The 14,334-nt window shown below is 48.5% G+C and overlaps 7 protein-coding genes across 7 annotated transcripts; 3 read left to right on the forward strand and 4 right to left on the reverse strand.

Moving 5' to 3' along the window:
- Window positions 1-2,394: 2,394 nt before the first annotated feature.
- On the forward strand, window positions 2,395-5,259 carry FSST1_002457 (uncharacterized protein; the record flags this gene model as incomplete). Its single annotated transcript, XM_083228449.1, has 1 exon — window positions 2,395-5,259. One exon carries the CDS (start codon window positions 2,395-2,397, stop codon window positions 5,257-5,259), a length of 2,865 nt encoding a protein of 954 aa, XP_083092639.1.
- Window positions 5,260-6,133: 874 nt separating this feature from the next.
- FSST1_002458 (thioredoxin-like protein) lies at window positions 6,134-6,668 on the forward strand (the record flags this gene model as incomplete). The annotated part of the gene is made up of 2 exons (XM_083228451.1): window positions 6,134-6,187; window positions 6,234-6,668. The coding sequence occupies 2 exons, from the start codon at window positions 6,134-6,136 to the stop codon at window positions 6,666-6,668; spliced, it is 489 nt and encodes a 162-aa protein (XP_083092640.1).
- Window positions 6,669-7,030: 362 nt separating this feature from the next.
- Window positions 7,031-8,041, reverse strand: FSST1_002459 (chaperonin 10-like protein; the record flags this gene model as incomplete). Its single annotated transcript, XM_083228452.1, has 1 exon — window positions 7,031-8,041. One exon carries the CDS (start codon window positions 8,039-8,041, stop codon window positions 7,031-7,033), a length of 1,011 nt encoding a protein of 336 aa, XP_083092641.1.
- An 850-nt stretch (window positions 8,042-8,891) lies between these two features.
- FSST1_002460 (major facilitator superfamily domain-containing protein) lies at window positions 8,892-10,619 on the reverse strand (the record flags this gene model as incomplete). The annotated part of the gene is made up of 2 exons (XM_083228453.1): window positions 8,892-10,201; window positions 10,253-10,619. The coding sequence occupies 2 exons, from the start codon at window positions 10,617-10,619 to the stop codon at window positions 8,892-8,894; spliced, it is 1,677 nt and encodes a 558-aa protein (XP_083092642.1).
- Window positions 10,620-11,144: 525 nt separating this feature from the next.
- FSST1_002461 (uncharacterized protein) lies at window positions 11,145-11,951 on the reverse strand (the record flags this gene model as incomplete). The annotated part of the gene is made up of 1 exon (XM_083228454.1): window positions 11,145-11,951. One exon carries the CDS (start codon window positions 11,949-11,951, stop codon window positions 11,145-11,147), a length of 807 nt encoding a protein of 268 aa, XP_083092643.1.
- Window positions 11,952-12,529: 578 nt separating this feature from the next.
- On the forward strand, window positions 12,530-13,109 carry FSST1_002462 (uncharacterized protein; the record flags this gene model as incomplete). The annotated part of the gene is made up of 2 exons (XM_083228455.1): window positions 12,530-12,543; window positions 12,593-13,109. 2 exons carry the CDS (start codon window positions 12,530-12,532, stop codon window positions 13,107-13,109), a joined length of 531 nt encoding a protein of 176 aa, XP_083092644.1.
- Window positions 13,110-13,322: 213 nt separating this feature from the next.
- Window positions 13,323-14,252, reverse strand: FSST1_002463 (WD40 repeat domain-containing protein; the record flags this gene model as incomplete). The annotated part of the gene is made up of 1 exon (XM_083228456.1): window positions 13,323-14,252. One exon carries the CDS (start codon window positions 14,250-14,252, stop codon window positions 13,323-13,325), a length of 930 nt encoding a protein of 309 aa, XP_083092645.1.
- Between the last annotated feature and the right edge of the window lie 82 nt (window positions 14,253-14,334).

Here is a 14,334-nt window from a genome sequence, read left to right on the forward strand (position 1 = left end):
ATCTGTAGAGAAGACAGTCGAGACATTTGTAGTGAAGATAGGCTTCTTGATTATCCTCGAGTTGCATTCGTGTAAAGTGACGTCGGCAGTTAGAAGAGACAACCCTCAGGTACCAAACTCAAACTTTTACTTTCCACTAACAATGTCGCGGGAAGTTGAGTCATGTTTACTTACAAAACCGCATCCGTGGCATTGGTGTCGTGGAACCTAGACTAGTATGTAACCATGGTGAGAAGCGACAAGAGAGCCGCGGCATCCTCTAAGCCTCAACAAGGATACTACTGCGAGGTCCAGACCACGGATGCGGATTTCAGTTACCTCACTCGTAATTTAATCTGGTGGCGGTGAAAAACGACAACGTTGCTGGACAGAAGATTCTGGTTTGTCGGTGACAATTCGAGATCCGTTACCTATGGACCGTGCAAACTTTGTGTGGATTTGACAGGTCAAGCTCGGACTTTTACCATTCAAACGATTGCGGGACTTTCGATGAAGTGTTGATGCAAGAGATATTCCCATGTTGCTCAGAGTGTTCGCAGGCGGGGTCTGCAGTGTTGTTGGATACCGCAAAATTTGTTGACCATCCGAATTGGAGCTTGATGCAAGGCCCAGAAACAAAATCGTTCCTTGTAGTCCAATCGTTTCAAAACACTTTAGCAATATCCATCACAACGCTTCACTCTCACGATCGACAGGTGGAGTGCTATTTACTGTGCGCAAGTTGGCACAAGCTCATAAACGAGAGGATTACACTCGGTACCAACTTATCGCTTATGTTCTGTCTCTTGGTCTATTCTATCACTGTTCCTTCTGATCCACAGGGTCCAGTCAATGCTTTCCATGGATGCGATGCAAGCCACCCGTCACAAGGAACAGGTGAGAAGAATATGAGGATTTCACATGTTGACAAGCAGGGGAGACCCAGCTATGAAGTCATGAGATGTGAGTGAAAGGAACACTGAGGGCTAAACTTATCACACCGTTAAGTTGGTGACCCCGTTGAGCGGGAGTATCACTTCGGCAGATGTAAGAAGGATAAACCTTGATAACGGCTTCCATGTGTGAGTTTCAATGCGTACATGACGGGGATATGCTGTCCAGCCAGTGTTCATACAAAATGTCAACGTGTTATCACTCTCCGAGTTCAGAAAACACACAGGTCAGCCGTTGAGCGTCCTGCATGCCGTATAGATGAGTTGACACATCAACAAATCATCTCATAAGAATCCTACCAGTATCGCCCCATCACAACGGTTTCCATAGCAAAATACGTTTTCAAACTTTGAGGGGCAGAAAAAGCAAAACGACCTCTCGGGTTTCCGTATCGTTAGGAACCTGAATCCCAGTCGTTAGTCTTCCAACTGATAGGACAAAAGTTCAGGGTGAAGTTGTCGTTTGTGATGTATTCACCACTCACAAACCACGAGTGAGTGATGATATCCATGTAGCGGGGCAGTTGAAGCGGGTGCATCCCACTTGACGGGGGTAAAGGCGCTAGAGCCAGCCTGGAGCGGCATCTGCGCTAGCCATTAAGCGTCACAGAAAGTCTTCAGGCCCTGGTCTAACTGTAGAAGACGCCGAAAGTATTTGCCATGTACCTCTTACAGGGCTCATTCACCCGTCAACCCACCTGCTGCATCGCATCCACCCATCCACACTCACTTTGCCCGTCCCGTCCGCACCTACGGAAAGGGATCCACCTTTCCCAAAGCGCCTCGAAGTAAACATGGATGATCCCATGCATACTCTTGCTCTTGTTCTTGTTCTCTGCCTCGACCTTGTCTGGGTGCATGCTCTGCCTCTCTCTCCACCTCCGCTTCTCTTCTAATCCATCTCCACCACGAACCAGCGCCATTTTTCTACTGTCTCCTCTCCTCGTGTTCTTGACATCCTAGCTTTTTCCCTCCTCGCTTGTCTGTACCTACAGTACTAGTCCTCCATCCCGCAATTACACCAGGTTAAGGGCATAGGGAATTGTCATCTTGTATCACAAGTGACTATCCCCTTCATTGTCCGATTTTGTAATTCATTTTGTTGGATCGACTCGAGTTAGATCCGTCTCCCCGTATCACCGATTTTGCCTTGTGTAAGTCTTGTCTTGTCCAACCTCGTTTCCCTTGCCGCAGCGACCCAGCCCCAGCCACTCGGGTACGGACTTTTCGATTCTTTTTCACATCGTCGCAATGACAACCTGCGCTTCAAGAATTTATTGGATCAGATCAATTATGCCAGGTATCAACTAACACCACTACCATTAGTACCGATAATACCTTAGCCTTGATGGCTACTGTGAGACTCCCATAAACCAGCCGTCGCGCCCACGTTTACGACTCCGAGATCCCGATAGCCAAGGAGTTCTCCTGAGAACCAACTTATTCGACCTCAAAAACAAGAATGAGCGGTCCCCCTCCGCCGCCTCCGCCTCATGGCGGAGTGCCAAAGGGTTCCGGTTTGCCTCCAGGCAAATATGACATTTTTGTCATCCCTGAGCACTCTTCTGGGGGTGGTTTCTTGTACCTGCCGTCTATGCAACCAAATTTGAACAGTTTCGCTGCCGGATTCGCTTCAGCTCTAATACTCGTCGTTATTGGTCAAACATTGGCTCCTTTTTTTCGAACTTTGATGGCGGGGTCTGATGGGTTGAATGGCGCGGCACTGGCAATGCTTGTTATTGGTGTTGGCGCTGGAGCATGGGCATTGGGCCGTTTTCAGACTCAGGGTAGCGGTTTTTCTAATGGTCCTGGACATAGTGGCTCTGGTAATGGTCGTGGTGGTCAAGGGGGATGGCATTCAAACTCCTGGTCAAACGCTGGAGCACCGCCGCCTCCTCCACCTCATGGCACTCCTCCTCCGCCTCCTCCTCACCATGATACTCCTCCCAGGCCGCCTCCTCATGGTAATGGCCCTAGGACATCGTGGCAAGGGGCTCCTCAGACAGACGAAACCCCGCCGCCGCCACCTCCCCATTCAGCGCGTCAATCGCCTCGAAATGATTCTGAGCCACGTTCGCGACCGTCTCCAGAAGCTCGGCCTCCACCTCCGCACACGCCTCCCGAAACACCCCCGCCGAAGCACTCCAAATCGAAGTCCAAGTCCAAACCTAAGCCGAGAGATCCCTCACCTCCACCGAAGTCGCGACCCGGAACGCCTCCCCCAAAGTCCAAGTCCAAACCAGCGCCTGACCCAGAAAAGATCGCAAGAGCCGAAGCTGCCAAAGCCGAAGCTGCCAAAGCTGCCGAAGCTGAGGCCGCTAAAGCTGAGGCTGCTAAAGCTGAAGCTGCCAAAGCTGAGGTTGCAAGGATAGAAGCTCAAAAGGCCGACGCTGCAAGGAAAGAAGCTGAAGCGGCCGAAATTGCCAGGAAAGAAGCTGAAGAGGCCGAAGCTGCTAGGAAACAGCGAAAGATTCAGGCTCGAAAGGCTGAAGCCGCAAGGAAAGAAGCTGAGAGGATTGAAGCTGAAAAGGCCGAGGCAGCTAGGAAAGAGGCACAAAGAATTGCAGCTGAAAAGGCCGAAGCCGCAAGAATCGAAGCTGAAAAGATTGAAGCGGCGAGAAGAGAAGCCGAAAAGATCGAATTAGCAAGGATAGAAGCGGAAAAGGCCGAAGCAGCAAGAATTGAGGCTGAAATAGCAGAGATCGCCAGGATTGAAGAAGAAAAGTTAGAGGCTGCAAGGGCTGAGGCTGCCAGGAAGAAGAATTCTTGGGAAAAGGCTCGTGAAGAGATGAGAAGAAAGGAGGAGGAACGCAAAGCCAAGGAAGCCGAACAGAAGCGCCGCGATGAGGCCGCAAAACGACTTGCGGAGCTAAGGGCAAAGGACGCCAAGGAACGAGAAGAAAGAGAAAAGAAACGCCAGCGCAAGGAGCAAGAAGCCCAAGAGAGAAAAGAACTCCTCGAGGCCTCGCAACGTGCCAAGGAATTGGCGATCAAGTTGGAGGAAGAGCGCAAAGAACGAGAGCGCCTAGAGAAGGAGGCCAAGGAGATTCGCGAGCGAGAAGCCCAACGGGAGAAGGAGGCCCGCGACCTTGCAGAGAAAAAGAAGAAGGAAGCCGATGAACGTGAAGCCAGGAGAAAGAAGTTTGCTGCTGAACGAGAGGCTTTGAGGAAGAAAGAGGCCGAGGAGGCGAAACAACGGGAGGAAACCCAAAAACGAAAGGAGGCTGAGAAAGCTGAGAAGGAAAAGGCAGAAAAGGAGAGGATCGAGAGAGAAAAGGCTGAAGCTGAAAAGGCTGAGAGGGAGCGCGCTGCACAAGAAACCGCCTCCCGTCAACCTAGCAGTTACGCCTACTCGGGAGTTGGTGAAAAGATCAGCATGTGGCCCAACGGTCGCCCGCCAGCTCCCAAGTCTACCACTTCATCTTCAACTGCTCACCCTCCTGCTCCCAGCACAGCTTCCTCTCAAAGAAAGCCTACTCCCTCCGCCACTAGGTCCAACGTTTCTGGCGTCAGCACCGAGAATTCGTATCGACCGTATGACAAGCCCAGACAACCAAGAGAGAGGACTTCCATGTCTTCCCTCGGCTCCGAATCGTCTTGGGCGGCTTCTCAGACTACTGGTCGGACAACGCCCCCTCCTTCGAATCGTACTGGCCCATACTCTACCAAGGATCCTGACAAGATTGTCATCTCGGGTGTCTACCTGTTCATGAACCAATTCTCCAAGACACCCGCCAGTCAGCTTATCTCTGGTGTTGGAACCGTGACTGACGGACTCATACTCCGTATTACTACTGAAGGCCTTTTTATCGACGATGATGTCCGAAATGTACCGCAACGAGAATGGGATGTTAAGGCTTGGACCCTAAAACAAGTCGAGGTATGGTGCCCCCCGCAATGCTTGAAATCGTCTTCTGCGTCCCCTGCTACAAATCCGAACCCTTTGCTTGAGGCCTCTTCTCGGGCATGCGACGCGGCCAAACCTCTGGTAGGCGACGAAGCCGAAGTGTACTTGACCGAGATGCTGCGCGCATGCAAAACTTGTTGTCGAATTGGTTTATGCGATAGGAAATTTCGAGACGCTAACATTATTTCTTCAACTGGACAGACTGGAGAATGGAAATCAAAGGGCTTGCATATTGTGCGTGCCTCCGTTCGAGATCAAGAAGGAAAGCGATACTTATTTGTCGTTGATGAGTCGGAGGCCTGGAAGGTATCAGTCGGACTTCAACGACTCCGCCGCGGTACCCAAGTTCGACAGCTTGCTGTCAGCGGTATGGCAGCCGCAGATGCCCGAGGCACCCTCGAGATGCTTGGATGGGCTTGATTCAACCTTGGCGACGTATATTCGCTTCGGTACATAGATTTTGGGAGAGACGGCACCATCACCAACAAGAGGACGAAGAATAGAATAGAAGAGCGGGCAGCGCTGTGAATTATCGGTGGACCAGAATAACACGAGCGGTTACCTGGGTGAAAAGGATCAAGTGCAGCATTTGTGGCGACGTTGGAATGTCGGTGAATTGCATAGCAAGACAGGAGTCCGGGGCAAGGCGGATCTGGATTTGACAGGGCTGGCCGACCTGTGTCAGTCATTTTGTTTGATTGCGAGCATTTTATTCATCATACCCCTTTGGCATCTTTGAAAAATTGGATCAAGGATAGATTTACGATGAAAGATATGAAGATAATTATCATTCTCAGTTTTGTGTCTATCGTGATGTGAGGAGTTGTCGTCTCTAGGGTAACTTTATCTGTATGAATGTGATGTTCACATGGGCATAGACAAAGAAAGATGTAGTTTGAAATTGAATGTAATAAACTAATTGATGTGTTCATGTTTCTATCGTGGTATTTTACATCAAGTTTCTTCTAAACGGACTCTGTGATGATTGTTGTTTGGTAGCATGGTCAACTAGGTTAAACATCCATCACGACAAATACTGTCTTTTACAAAATATTTAAATACATACCAATTACTATTTTTTCTTAAAGACATTCCTGCAGATATGTCTATAGTTAATTAGCATCTCCTAGCAATATGAGAATAGTTGTGGTGAATACAAGGTTGACGATGCCGAGTTGCGTGCCAAGTTGGTCATGTGACGCAATCCCTATCAGCACTGTGGCCTTTGAACAAATGAAACCACTCACTTACACTCATTCATCACTCACCAACACAAACCTCAACAAACAAGAAGATGGAAAATATATATCTTATCCTCGGTCTTTTTGTCCTGTTCATGGTCGGCCGGGTAAGTCAACCCATCTCAAACCATTTATCAGTCACTAACTTACCAGGCCATCTTCGCTGATCGTTCCCCCATTCCCGAAACCTCAGGAAAAGTCACCAAAGTCACTGAATCATCCGAACTAAACACTGTCCTATCTTCAAACAAGCATGTCGTGGTAGACTTTTACGCCGACTGGTGTCCTCCCTGCCGCGCCATCGCGCCCGTCTTTTCCAGCCTTGCTGACAAACATGCATCAACTGGTCATCTTGCCTTTGCAAAGGTCAACACTGATCATGTGAAGGATGTTGCTGCCAAGTATGGGATCTCGGCTATGCCTACTTTTGTTTTCTTTACGGATGGTGTGCCTAAGGGTATTTCGGTTGAGGGATTGCCGAGTGGTCATTCTGTTAATGTGAACAAGGATGGTTTGGTTGATAGGATTCGGGGCGCGGATCGAAGAGCTTTGGAGGCTGTTGTTACGGTTTTGGCTAGTAAGGAGTAGGGCTTCGGGCTATGGGATGAGAGGTGATGAAAGAGAGATACTGTTGACGATCTAGCTCTCGCCAGTTGTTTGCAAACCATGGATGCTGTTTGGATCAACATCACACAATCCGCTGCTATTTGCGTATGGTCAGATCAGACAGAGTCAATGTATATCTTCTGGTCCCCACGTTTTACCAACAAAGCCCTGTGTAACAATCAATGACAGTGTGTGTTTCTACGATTGTCATTTGTCACTGGTTGACCCAAGCCGAAACGAACCGAGAAATGATTATGATATTGAAAGCCCGCAAATTCTGGCTATGACCGCCCTGCAACTAAACCTCCACCACAAATCATGTTAATACTACCTGTCCAACCATCTTACATGGTAACTACAATCTTCTTTGCTGATACCCCAGCATCAAGAATATCCATAGCAGCTTGAAGAGAGTCAAGTCCATGACCAACAACCTTGGCCTCCGGCGCTGGTACAAAGGTACCTTTTGTCAACTCCCCCGAAATGTAATCGTTATAAATCCAGGAAGAGAGTTCTTTGTCAGTCGATAGTGGCACGACAAACTTCGTCTCGACACCTTCTGGTAACGGGAAGCCAGGTACCATTGTCAAAGGAACCAGTTTGCAATTGCCCGGTGAGCTCAGAGCGACAGCGGCGCAAGTTTCAACGATTGAAGCGTACTGCGAAACATCCAAACCTCCATTTGCGATAGAACCCGCGACCGTCTTTCCCTGGACCGCAGTAAGAAGGTCTTGCTTAACAAAGGGCGAGCTGTAGTCAAAGACTTGGCTGGCACCCAGTTTATTGAGGTAGTCAAAGTTTCTAGGTGATGCGGTGGTTATGACTTCGAATCCAGCTGCTTTGGCAAGCTGGATGATGTTGCAACCAACACTGGTCGATCCACCCCAGACAAGAATGACCTTCCCGCTGGCTCTGGTATCAGGGGTAGGAAGATTAAGCGCCAAGTATTCCTGATGGAACAAAGTCTTGACAGCAACACTCAAGCACAGAGGAAGTACAGCTGCTTGTTCAAAGCTGATATTGTCTGGTATTTTGGCGCAAGAGTGTTCTCTCACGGGGACGTACTCTTGGAAAGTACCCATGTTGTAGCCAGCGACGCGATCACCGACTTTGAACTTGGTGATGCCAGAGCCAAGTGCTACAACTTGTCCGGCGACATCGCAACCCAGGATAGCTGGGAATTTGAGCCATGGGAAGAGAGTGCCTAGTTTCTGTTGGGCACAGTCGACTGGGTTAAGGGAGATTGCGTGGTTCTTTACTATGACTTGGTCGTCTTGAGGCTCAGGGTATGGAGCCGATTTGAGCTCGAGGGGGGTCTTGGCGGCAACGAGGTATGCGGCTTTGTTCTCTGGCATGATATGTATGTATGAATGAAATGAATAATGGCTCTTGGAGATTCATAGTGTCGAATTATGGACATGGATCAACGGTTCTTATAGCTAGCTATCGGAGTCTTGTTTTTGTATAGCATATTAGTGACGACGGAATCAATGACGATAGTGTATAAGTCAGATATCAGTGAATACGACTGGAGGTTAGCGTATCTCAGCCGAACAGAGTGTCTCATGTTTATCGCCAGTCATAAACTGATGAATACGAGTCAAGGTTAGCGCGTTTCAAGAGAGGACAGTAGCTTGTGTAGTTAACAGCTACAACTGGGTGTTATCGGATATAAGTCATCCAAAGTCCGCCGAGACCGTAAGAGCCGCATAGCAGATTAGAACTCGACATCTTTGACATGACTGGATGACGACAATAAATGATACAATTGTTTCCGAGACAAATGGTCTTGCATAAAGTAGATTTTCAACTGGACTCGACTGTCCCTCTCCAAGCACGCCGTGTCTCGGTTCGGTTCCCGGACACTCGGGACCCACTGCTGCCGTACTCCGGAAACCGTTTCGGCGGAGGTCCGGAGGTAAGACCGGGAGCCGTTGCGGCCTCTGGCTTTTCGATTGACGATTTGAATGATACGAAACTGAAGCCAACTCAATAATTAAAGCCGTCTGCGGAGTTGTACCTATATAAACAGTTGCATTTGGCTGGAAACAGTGGCAGTCCGGCTCGGTTCGGTTGAAGCAGATCCCGATCCGGGACCACATGATTCTCCATATATAAACCCGGATCGGTATCACAATATCCAGCCACCATATTTATTTTTCAACAGTAGTCTGTATTCATCAAGCGAGTAATTTCAAGACTAGTCTAGTCAGTGGTAGTAGTACCCTTTCGTGCCTCTCTCTCAGCAACATAGGCTCGCCACTTGGGGTTCCAGATACAAACAGGAATACCTAACAAAAAGATAGCACCAAAGATACTAGCCAAAACACCAAAAGCCCATTTGTAACCATGCTGTTCAATCATTGGGGTCAAGCCATACGTAACTCCAAAGGATATGATATTCTTTGTACCAACCACAGTGACAATGGCTGGGCCAGGATGCTTGGGGGCAGCCTCAGAGGCAAAAGTGGTAGAGATAATAAGGACGGCCGTGAAGGAATACTGGAAGATGGTCCAGCCGAGATATGGTCCCCACCAAGTCGCCCCTCCACCAGCAGTAAAGCCGTAGAGAAGAAGCATCGCTACACCGACAACTGCTGGAGGGGCCATGGTGATGAGGTGATGCTCGGGCTGGTGAATACCCTTGTTTCGACGGGCCATCCACATGACGAACGGGTTAGCAAGGAATGTGCAGTACAGCATGGCTATAACCGCTCCAATGGCTCCACCGACGTTGACCAGACCGATATCCTTAGCTTGCCAGTGATAGTTCTGCATCAGGACTTGGTTGTAGGTCAAAGACATGCCCACACCACAGCCAAGAGCGATAGAAGATGTGAGAACGGCATATAAAATACCAGGCGACGAGAACGAGGCAAGCATGTACTTCCAGCTCAGAAGAATGACTCGCACAGGCTGAGAGGCCGGCTTGGACCATGGTCGAAGACGCTGTGAGTATGTCTTGCGATCAACATTATCAGCTGGGTCACCAGCGTTAGGAGGCGTCAAACCAGATCTCGACATGTCCTCCAGATAAGCCTGAGCTTCAGAATCAGGAATGACCCTCGTGACACCAAACTCATCCGTGACGACAAGCTGACCATCGAGCGAAGCAGCCGGACGAGTAAACTGAGTCTCGAAACCCAGCAAGACGGCGATGACCAAACCGACGCCCACAGTAATGGTGAAAACCCAGTAGTACCAGCGCCATCCGAGATCGGCGTTAATGTAGGAAGACGCCAGATTGAGGGTCGAGGAGAAAGCGTTTTGAAGCATCCAGTACAGGCCAAAGATGAAGGCTCGCTCGTGGAGGAAAGTGACTTCGGTGAGCATGAGGGGTAGGAGAGACTCAGATGCGCCTGTTGCGATGCCTTGGATGATACGAGCGGTGAGATGGCCATTGTAACTGTTTTGTGTAGCTGCTGCGATACTGGCTGCGAAGAGAACAACCGTAGAGATGAGAAAGACGGGACGACGACCAAAAGCAAGAGACAAAGGAAGGATGATGTAGTTTCCTGAGTAACATGTAAGTAATGTGTTAATTGAAGACGGTCATATCAACGTACCAAGTCCAATGAACAGAGTCGGCAACGTGATTAGAAGAACAACCTGATCCGAGTTGTAGCCTTGTGGGATATAGGCCTCAAAGAAGACATTCAGAATGGCGCCCAGTCCACTGGCGACAGAAAGACCCATGATGGAAAACCAACAGCAGCAAAAGACAATGCCATACTTTTCCCAAGGGCGAAAGTTGAGAGGATCATTGGGATCAGAGGATGGAACGGGGATCTTTCGAATTTCTCCCTTTCCGTCAACTAGCAGGGCGTTGCCTTCGATATGGCCGTGTCCATTGTGATTGTCTGGTTGGGTCTTCTCGATGTGGTCTGTTGAAATGACAGCCTCGAGGTTGGGATAATCTTTTGTGTCTGCCATGATGAACAGAGATACCCTTTGACCAGGGCTATCTATTGACGGTGTGAGACGAATTGGAAGAAGCACAATTGAGCTGGATTTGTCAAGAACATATAGATCTATATAAGTCGAGGCCTTCCCCACATCGGCATCTTTGATCCATAGCTTTCCCCAATCTATCTAAACTACCCCAGGATATCGGATCGGAGTCTCAGATTCTCTCCACATTCCCGATCCGGGGGTTCGGTTCGGTAGCTTAAACCCCAGACTTTTGACAAGTTAGTTTATATACGATGGAATAAATTCACTATTGTATTTCGAAAAGTTAATTTATATCACTCAATGACTTTATTCGAGTCTCGACTTGTTCAATCAACCAGTCATCATGCTCTGGTTCAACATAAGCTACACGGTCAGTATGGACGTTCTAGACCACATACAGACTTAACATACCGAACCGAAACACTCCAATTCTGACTGTTCTCATACAACCCCGCATCGCCATAATGCCTGTCCGACCGTATATGGCTTACCGAGGATGAAGACTCACAGAGGACCAACCACCTTTGCCCAAACCTCAAACAATACCAGAATTGACATGAAAGTCCCAAGAGCCTCAATGACAACTCGACTCAAAGGCCAATCTTCACCTTTCCCATCGATACGCTGAACCATAGGCAACCCTGTAATGAAGAATACCATATATCCCACAGACCCAACCGTCATCATGCGATCTCTCTTCTCATAGTAAAACCACTCTGAAAGAAGGGGACTCGCCATGAAAAAGGTTTCTCCAAGGGCAACGCCATACGAAAGAGCCACTATTACAACAGCCCTCCCAAAAGGTCCAGGTCGTAACTTCTGAATAACCTCTTTCTCCACGACCATGAGAACTGTATAGTAGGTCATAAAGTACGCGTGGGTAAGAGGATACAGAAACACGGGAACTTGACCCCCGGTTCTTCCAACAACTTCGGAGCTAAAGTTCCACTTGCAAGGGAACTTGTATCTCATTCCCATGAGATCAAAGAAGTAGTGCGACGTAAAGTAGGTTCCCAGGCAGACGATTGTCGCTACCCAGACGTTCAGCTTGAACCAGTATCGGCGATACCATGGACGACCGATCTTTTTAGATAAGAGCGCTGGGAATAGTATGGGTGGTGTGGCGACTGCTATTGAGAAGAGAAAGTAATCAATGTCGTTCCACTGGTGCATTATACCGCTCAACATAGCGAATGCGACTGCGATTACCCAGAAAGGGCTTAAGAAGAGGTTTAGTCGCTGCGTCCATCGCTTCTCGGCTTCAATGCTTTGGGTTGTGGCTTTGTAGGTACTTGGTGTTGAGGGTGCCATTTTGACATTCACATGTAGATGCTTACGTTTTCATGAACATTAGAGAATGGATGGAAGTCGGGATATGCGTGGAATATATATATATAACCGGCTAATAACACCTTGTTCTTGTCCGCCAAGAATTGTAGGATCAGCTTACAGAAGAACAGGGATCACTTAGCCATTATCAATCCTTCATTGTTCGGCCACTGTGTAGCCCTCACGGTATCAGAAACATTAACCGCCAGAATCATAAGAGATGAAATTATTAGGCCATCTTATGCCCCTTAGACTATAGTTCTTAGACTACTTATTATTATATCCTAAGACTTAAGAGGCCAATTTTTCTACTATCCACCAAATAGTATACTATGGGCTTGATGTAGGGTTTATTTTTGGTCTATGTATGGGAAAGAACTCATAGCTTGTTGATTGATGGGGGTGTTACTCAAAGTCTGGTATGAGAAAGAACAAACGACGGCTCACTTAAAGGCTGATATGCAGAATGGGAATCACCAAGTTCAACTTTGCTGAGTCATGAGGAAAGAAAACCCCAAAGCCCAAACAAACATCAACTTCTCCTCATTAATAACAATTTCATGCGCTTTCTCAAGTGAGTGAGTGTACCATGACAGCTATCCAAAGGCTAACTTATCTCTTAGACGTCAAAGCATGTCTTCAGACAAAAGCCTCTTCTTTTCGCACCAGTTCGGCATCGGCTGCGGTACCGTAACAATCGACATTCCAAGGGCCAAAGTCCTACTTATCTACTGCAGAGAGACAGGGGAGACCATGTTACCAAAAGGCCAAAAAGACATAAACGAATCATTGGAAGATGCAGCTCATCGAGAAACGTTTGAAGAGACCGGAGTATATGTCCAACTTTTCCCTGTTTCCATCCATTCAGTTGCCACCACGCCCCAAGGACAACATCGCCCAAACAAAATAATTGAACCTATCGCCGTTTCTCATCGCATGGCGATGGATGGTATCCTCAAGATCATATTTTGGTATGTCGCCATAGCGGATTCTACGATTGCGCCGAAACAGGACACGCAGCAGGAGGGTGAGGACTTCGAACCTGTTTGGGTGAGCTTTGGTGATGTTGAGTCTACCGTCTCATGGGAGGATGATCGGCGAATTGTTTCAACTGTCGTTGCTGCATTTCAACTGGGATGAGCGTCACGTTCAAAAAGGATAAGTTTGGGCATGAAGATAACGATTGCTGTTGAGAGCCTGGCATATGCTCTTTATGTATTAATGGTGTTGAATACCTAACTCAAAGAATAAACATCCCTAACGCCTTTGTGAATCTCAAAAGACCTATTACCATCCGAATCCCATCTATCATAACAAGTTACAATCTGTATATCCATCGGGTATCACAACTTTTCAAAACCTCGCGTCCAAAACATCCCGAACTTCTACAACCCCATCCATCTTCCCAAGTACCAAAGTCCTACCGTCCTCTGCAAAAGCCCCAGACATTACCATCTCCTTCGTAGTCTCCTCGTACACGACCGAGCCCGTCGCAACATCCATAATATCGAATCCATCCTCGGTTCTGCAGATCATGTATCTGCAGTCGGGTGAGATAGCCAGCGGCCATCCTTCGTAGCTTCGTACAGCGTTGAGATTGTAAGATGTCAAGTCGTTTGCCGCAGGGATCCAGATGTGTACGTTTGTTCCCCAGACTGAAACGATGCGTCGTCCATCGGGACTGACGGCTAGAGCGCGGGGGTTGTTGGAGCCGTCCATCTCAAGACGGCGAATCGTCTTGTAGGTCGTCGTATTAGTGATTCTCAACGTCCCGTCGCGCGAGATAGTTACAAGGCTAGAATCAGGTAGGAAAGCGGCGTGGGTGATAGTGTCGATGTGGCTCAGAACCATTCCCACCCGAGTTCCATTCTTGACATCGTAGACTCCGACGCGATCCTTCGCTTCTCCCACCGCAACAAGTCTTCCATCGCGGCTCCAAGCAATTGGCTCACCATTTGCCTCCTTGAGTTCACAGGCAGTCTTGCCACTCACATAATCCCGTAGGAAAACAGTAGTAGAGTGGTGAAAGTCAACGCCGCCTGTAAGCTGAACGGTCCAGTCTCGAACAGTCGCCAAGCGAGAGCCCTTGGGCGCAAAGACAGCTCTCGAGCCACTTGTCTTGGAGTAAACGTTTCCGTTCTTGAGGTCAAAGACGTCGATCCAGGATTGCAGAGTTTGTGCTGCACCGTAAATGGCGAATGCTGCAGAGGTAGAAGGTGAGATACCGACTGAGGTGATCTCGGCCTTGCTAAAGGCGCGGCTGAAGCGTAGTGGGAGACGCATAGTTGATGATGCACTCCCGGGAATTGGGCTTTGTGGTCTTGATGAGGGCTGAGAGGGCGGTGCTGGTGATTGTCCCCTGGTT

Source organism: Fusarium sambucinum, chromosome IV (genome assembly GCF_050947815.1).
Source record: "Fusarium sambucinum isolate potato_lamoka chromosome IV, whole genome shotgun sequence".
Classification (NCBI taxonomy): domain Eukaryota; kingdom Fungi; phylum Ascomycota; class Sordariomycetes; order Hypocreales; family Nectriaceae; genus Fusarium; species Fusarium sambucinum.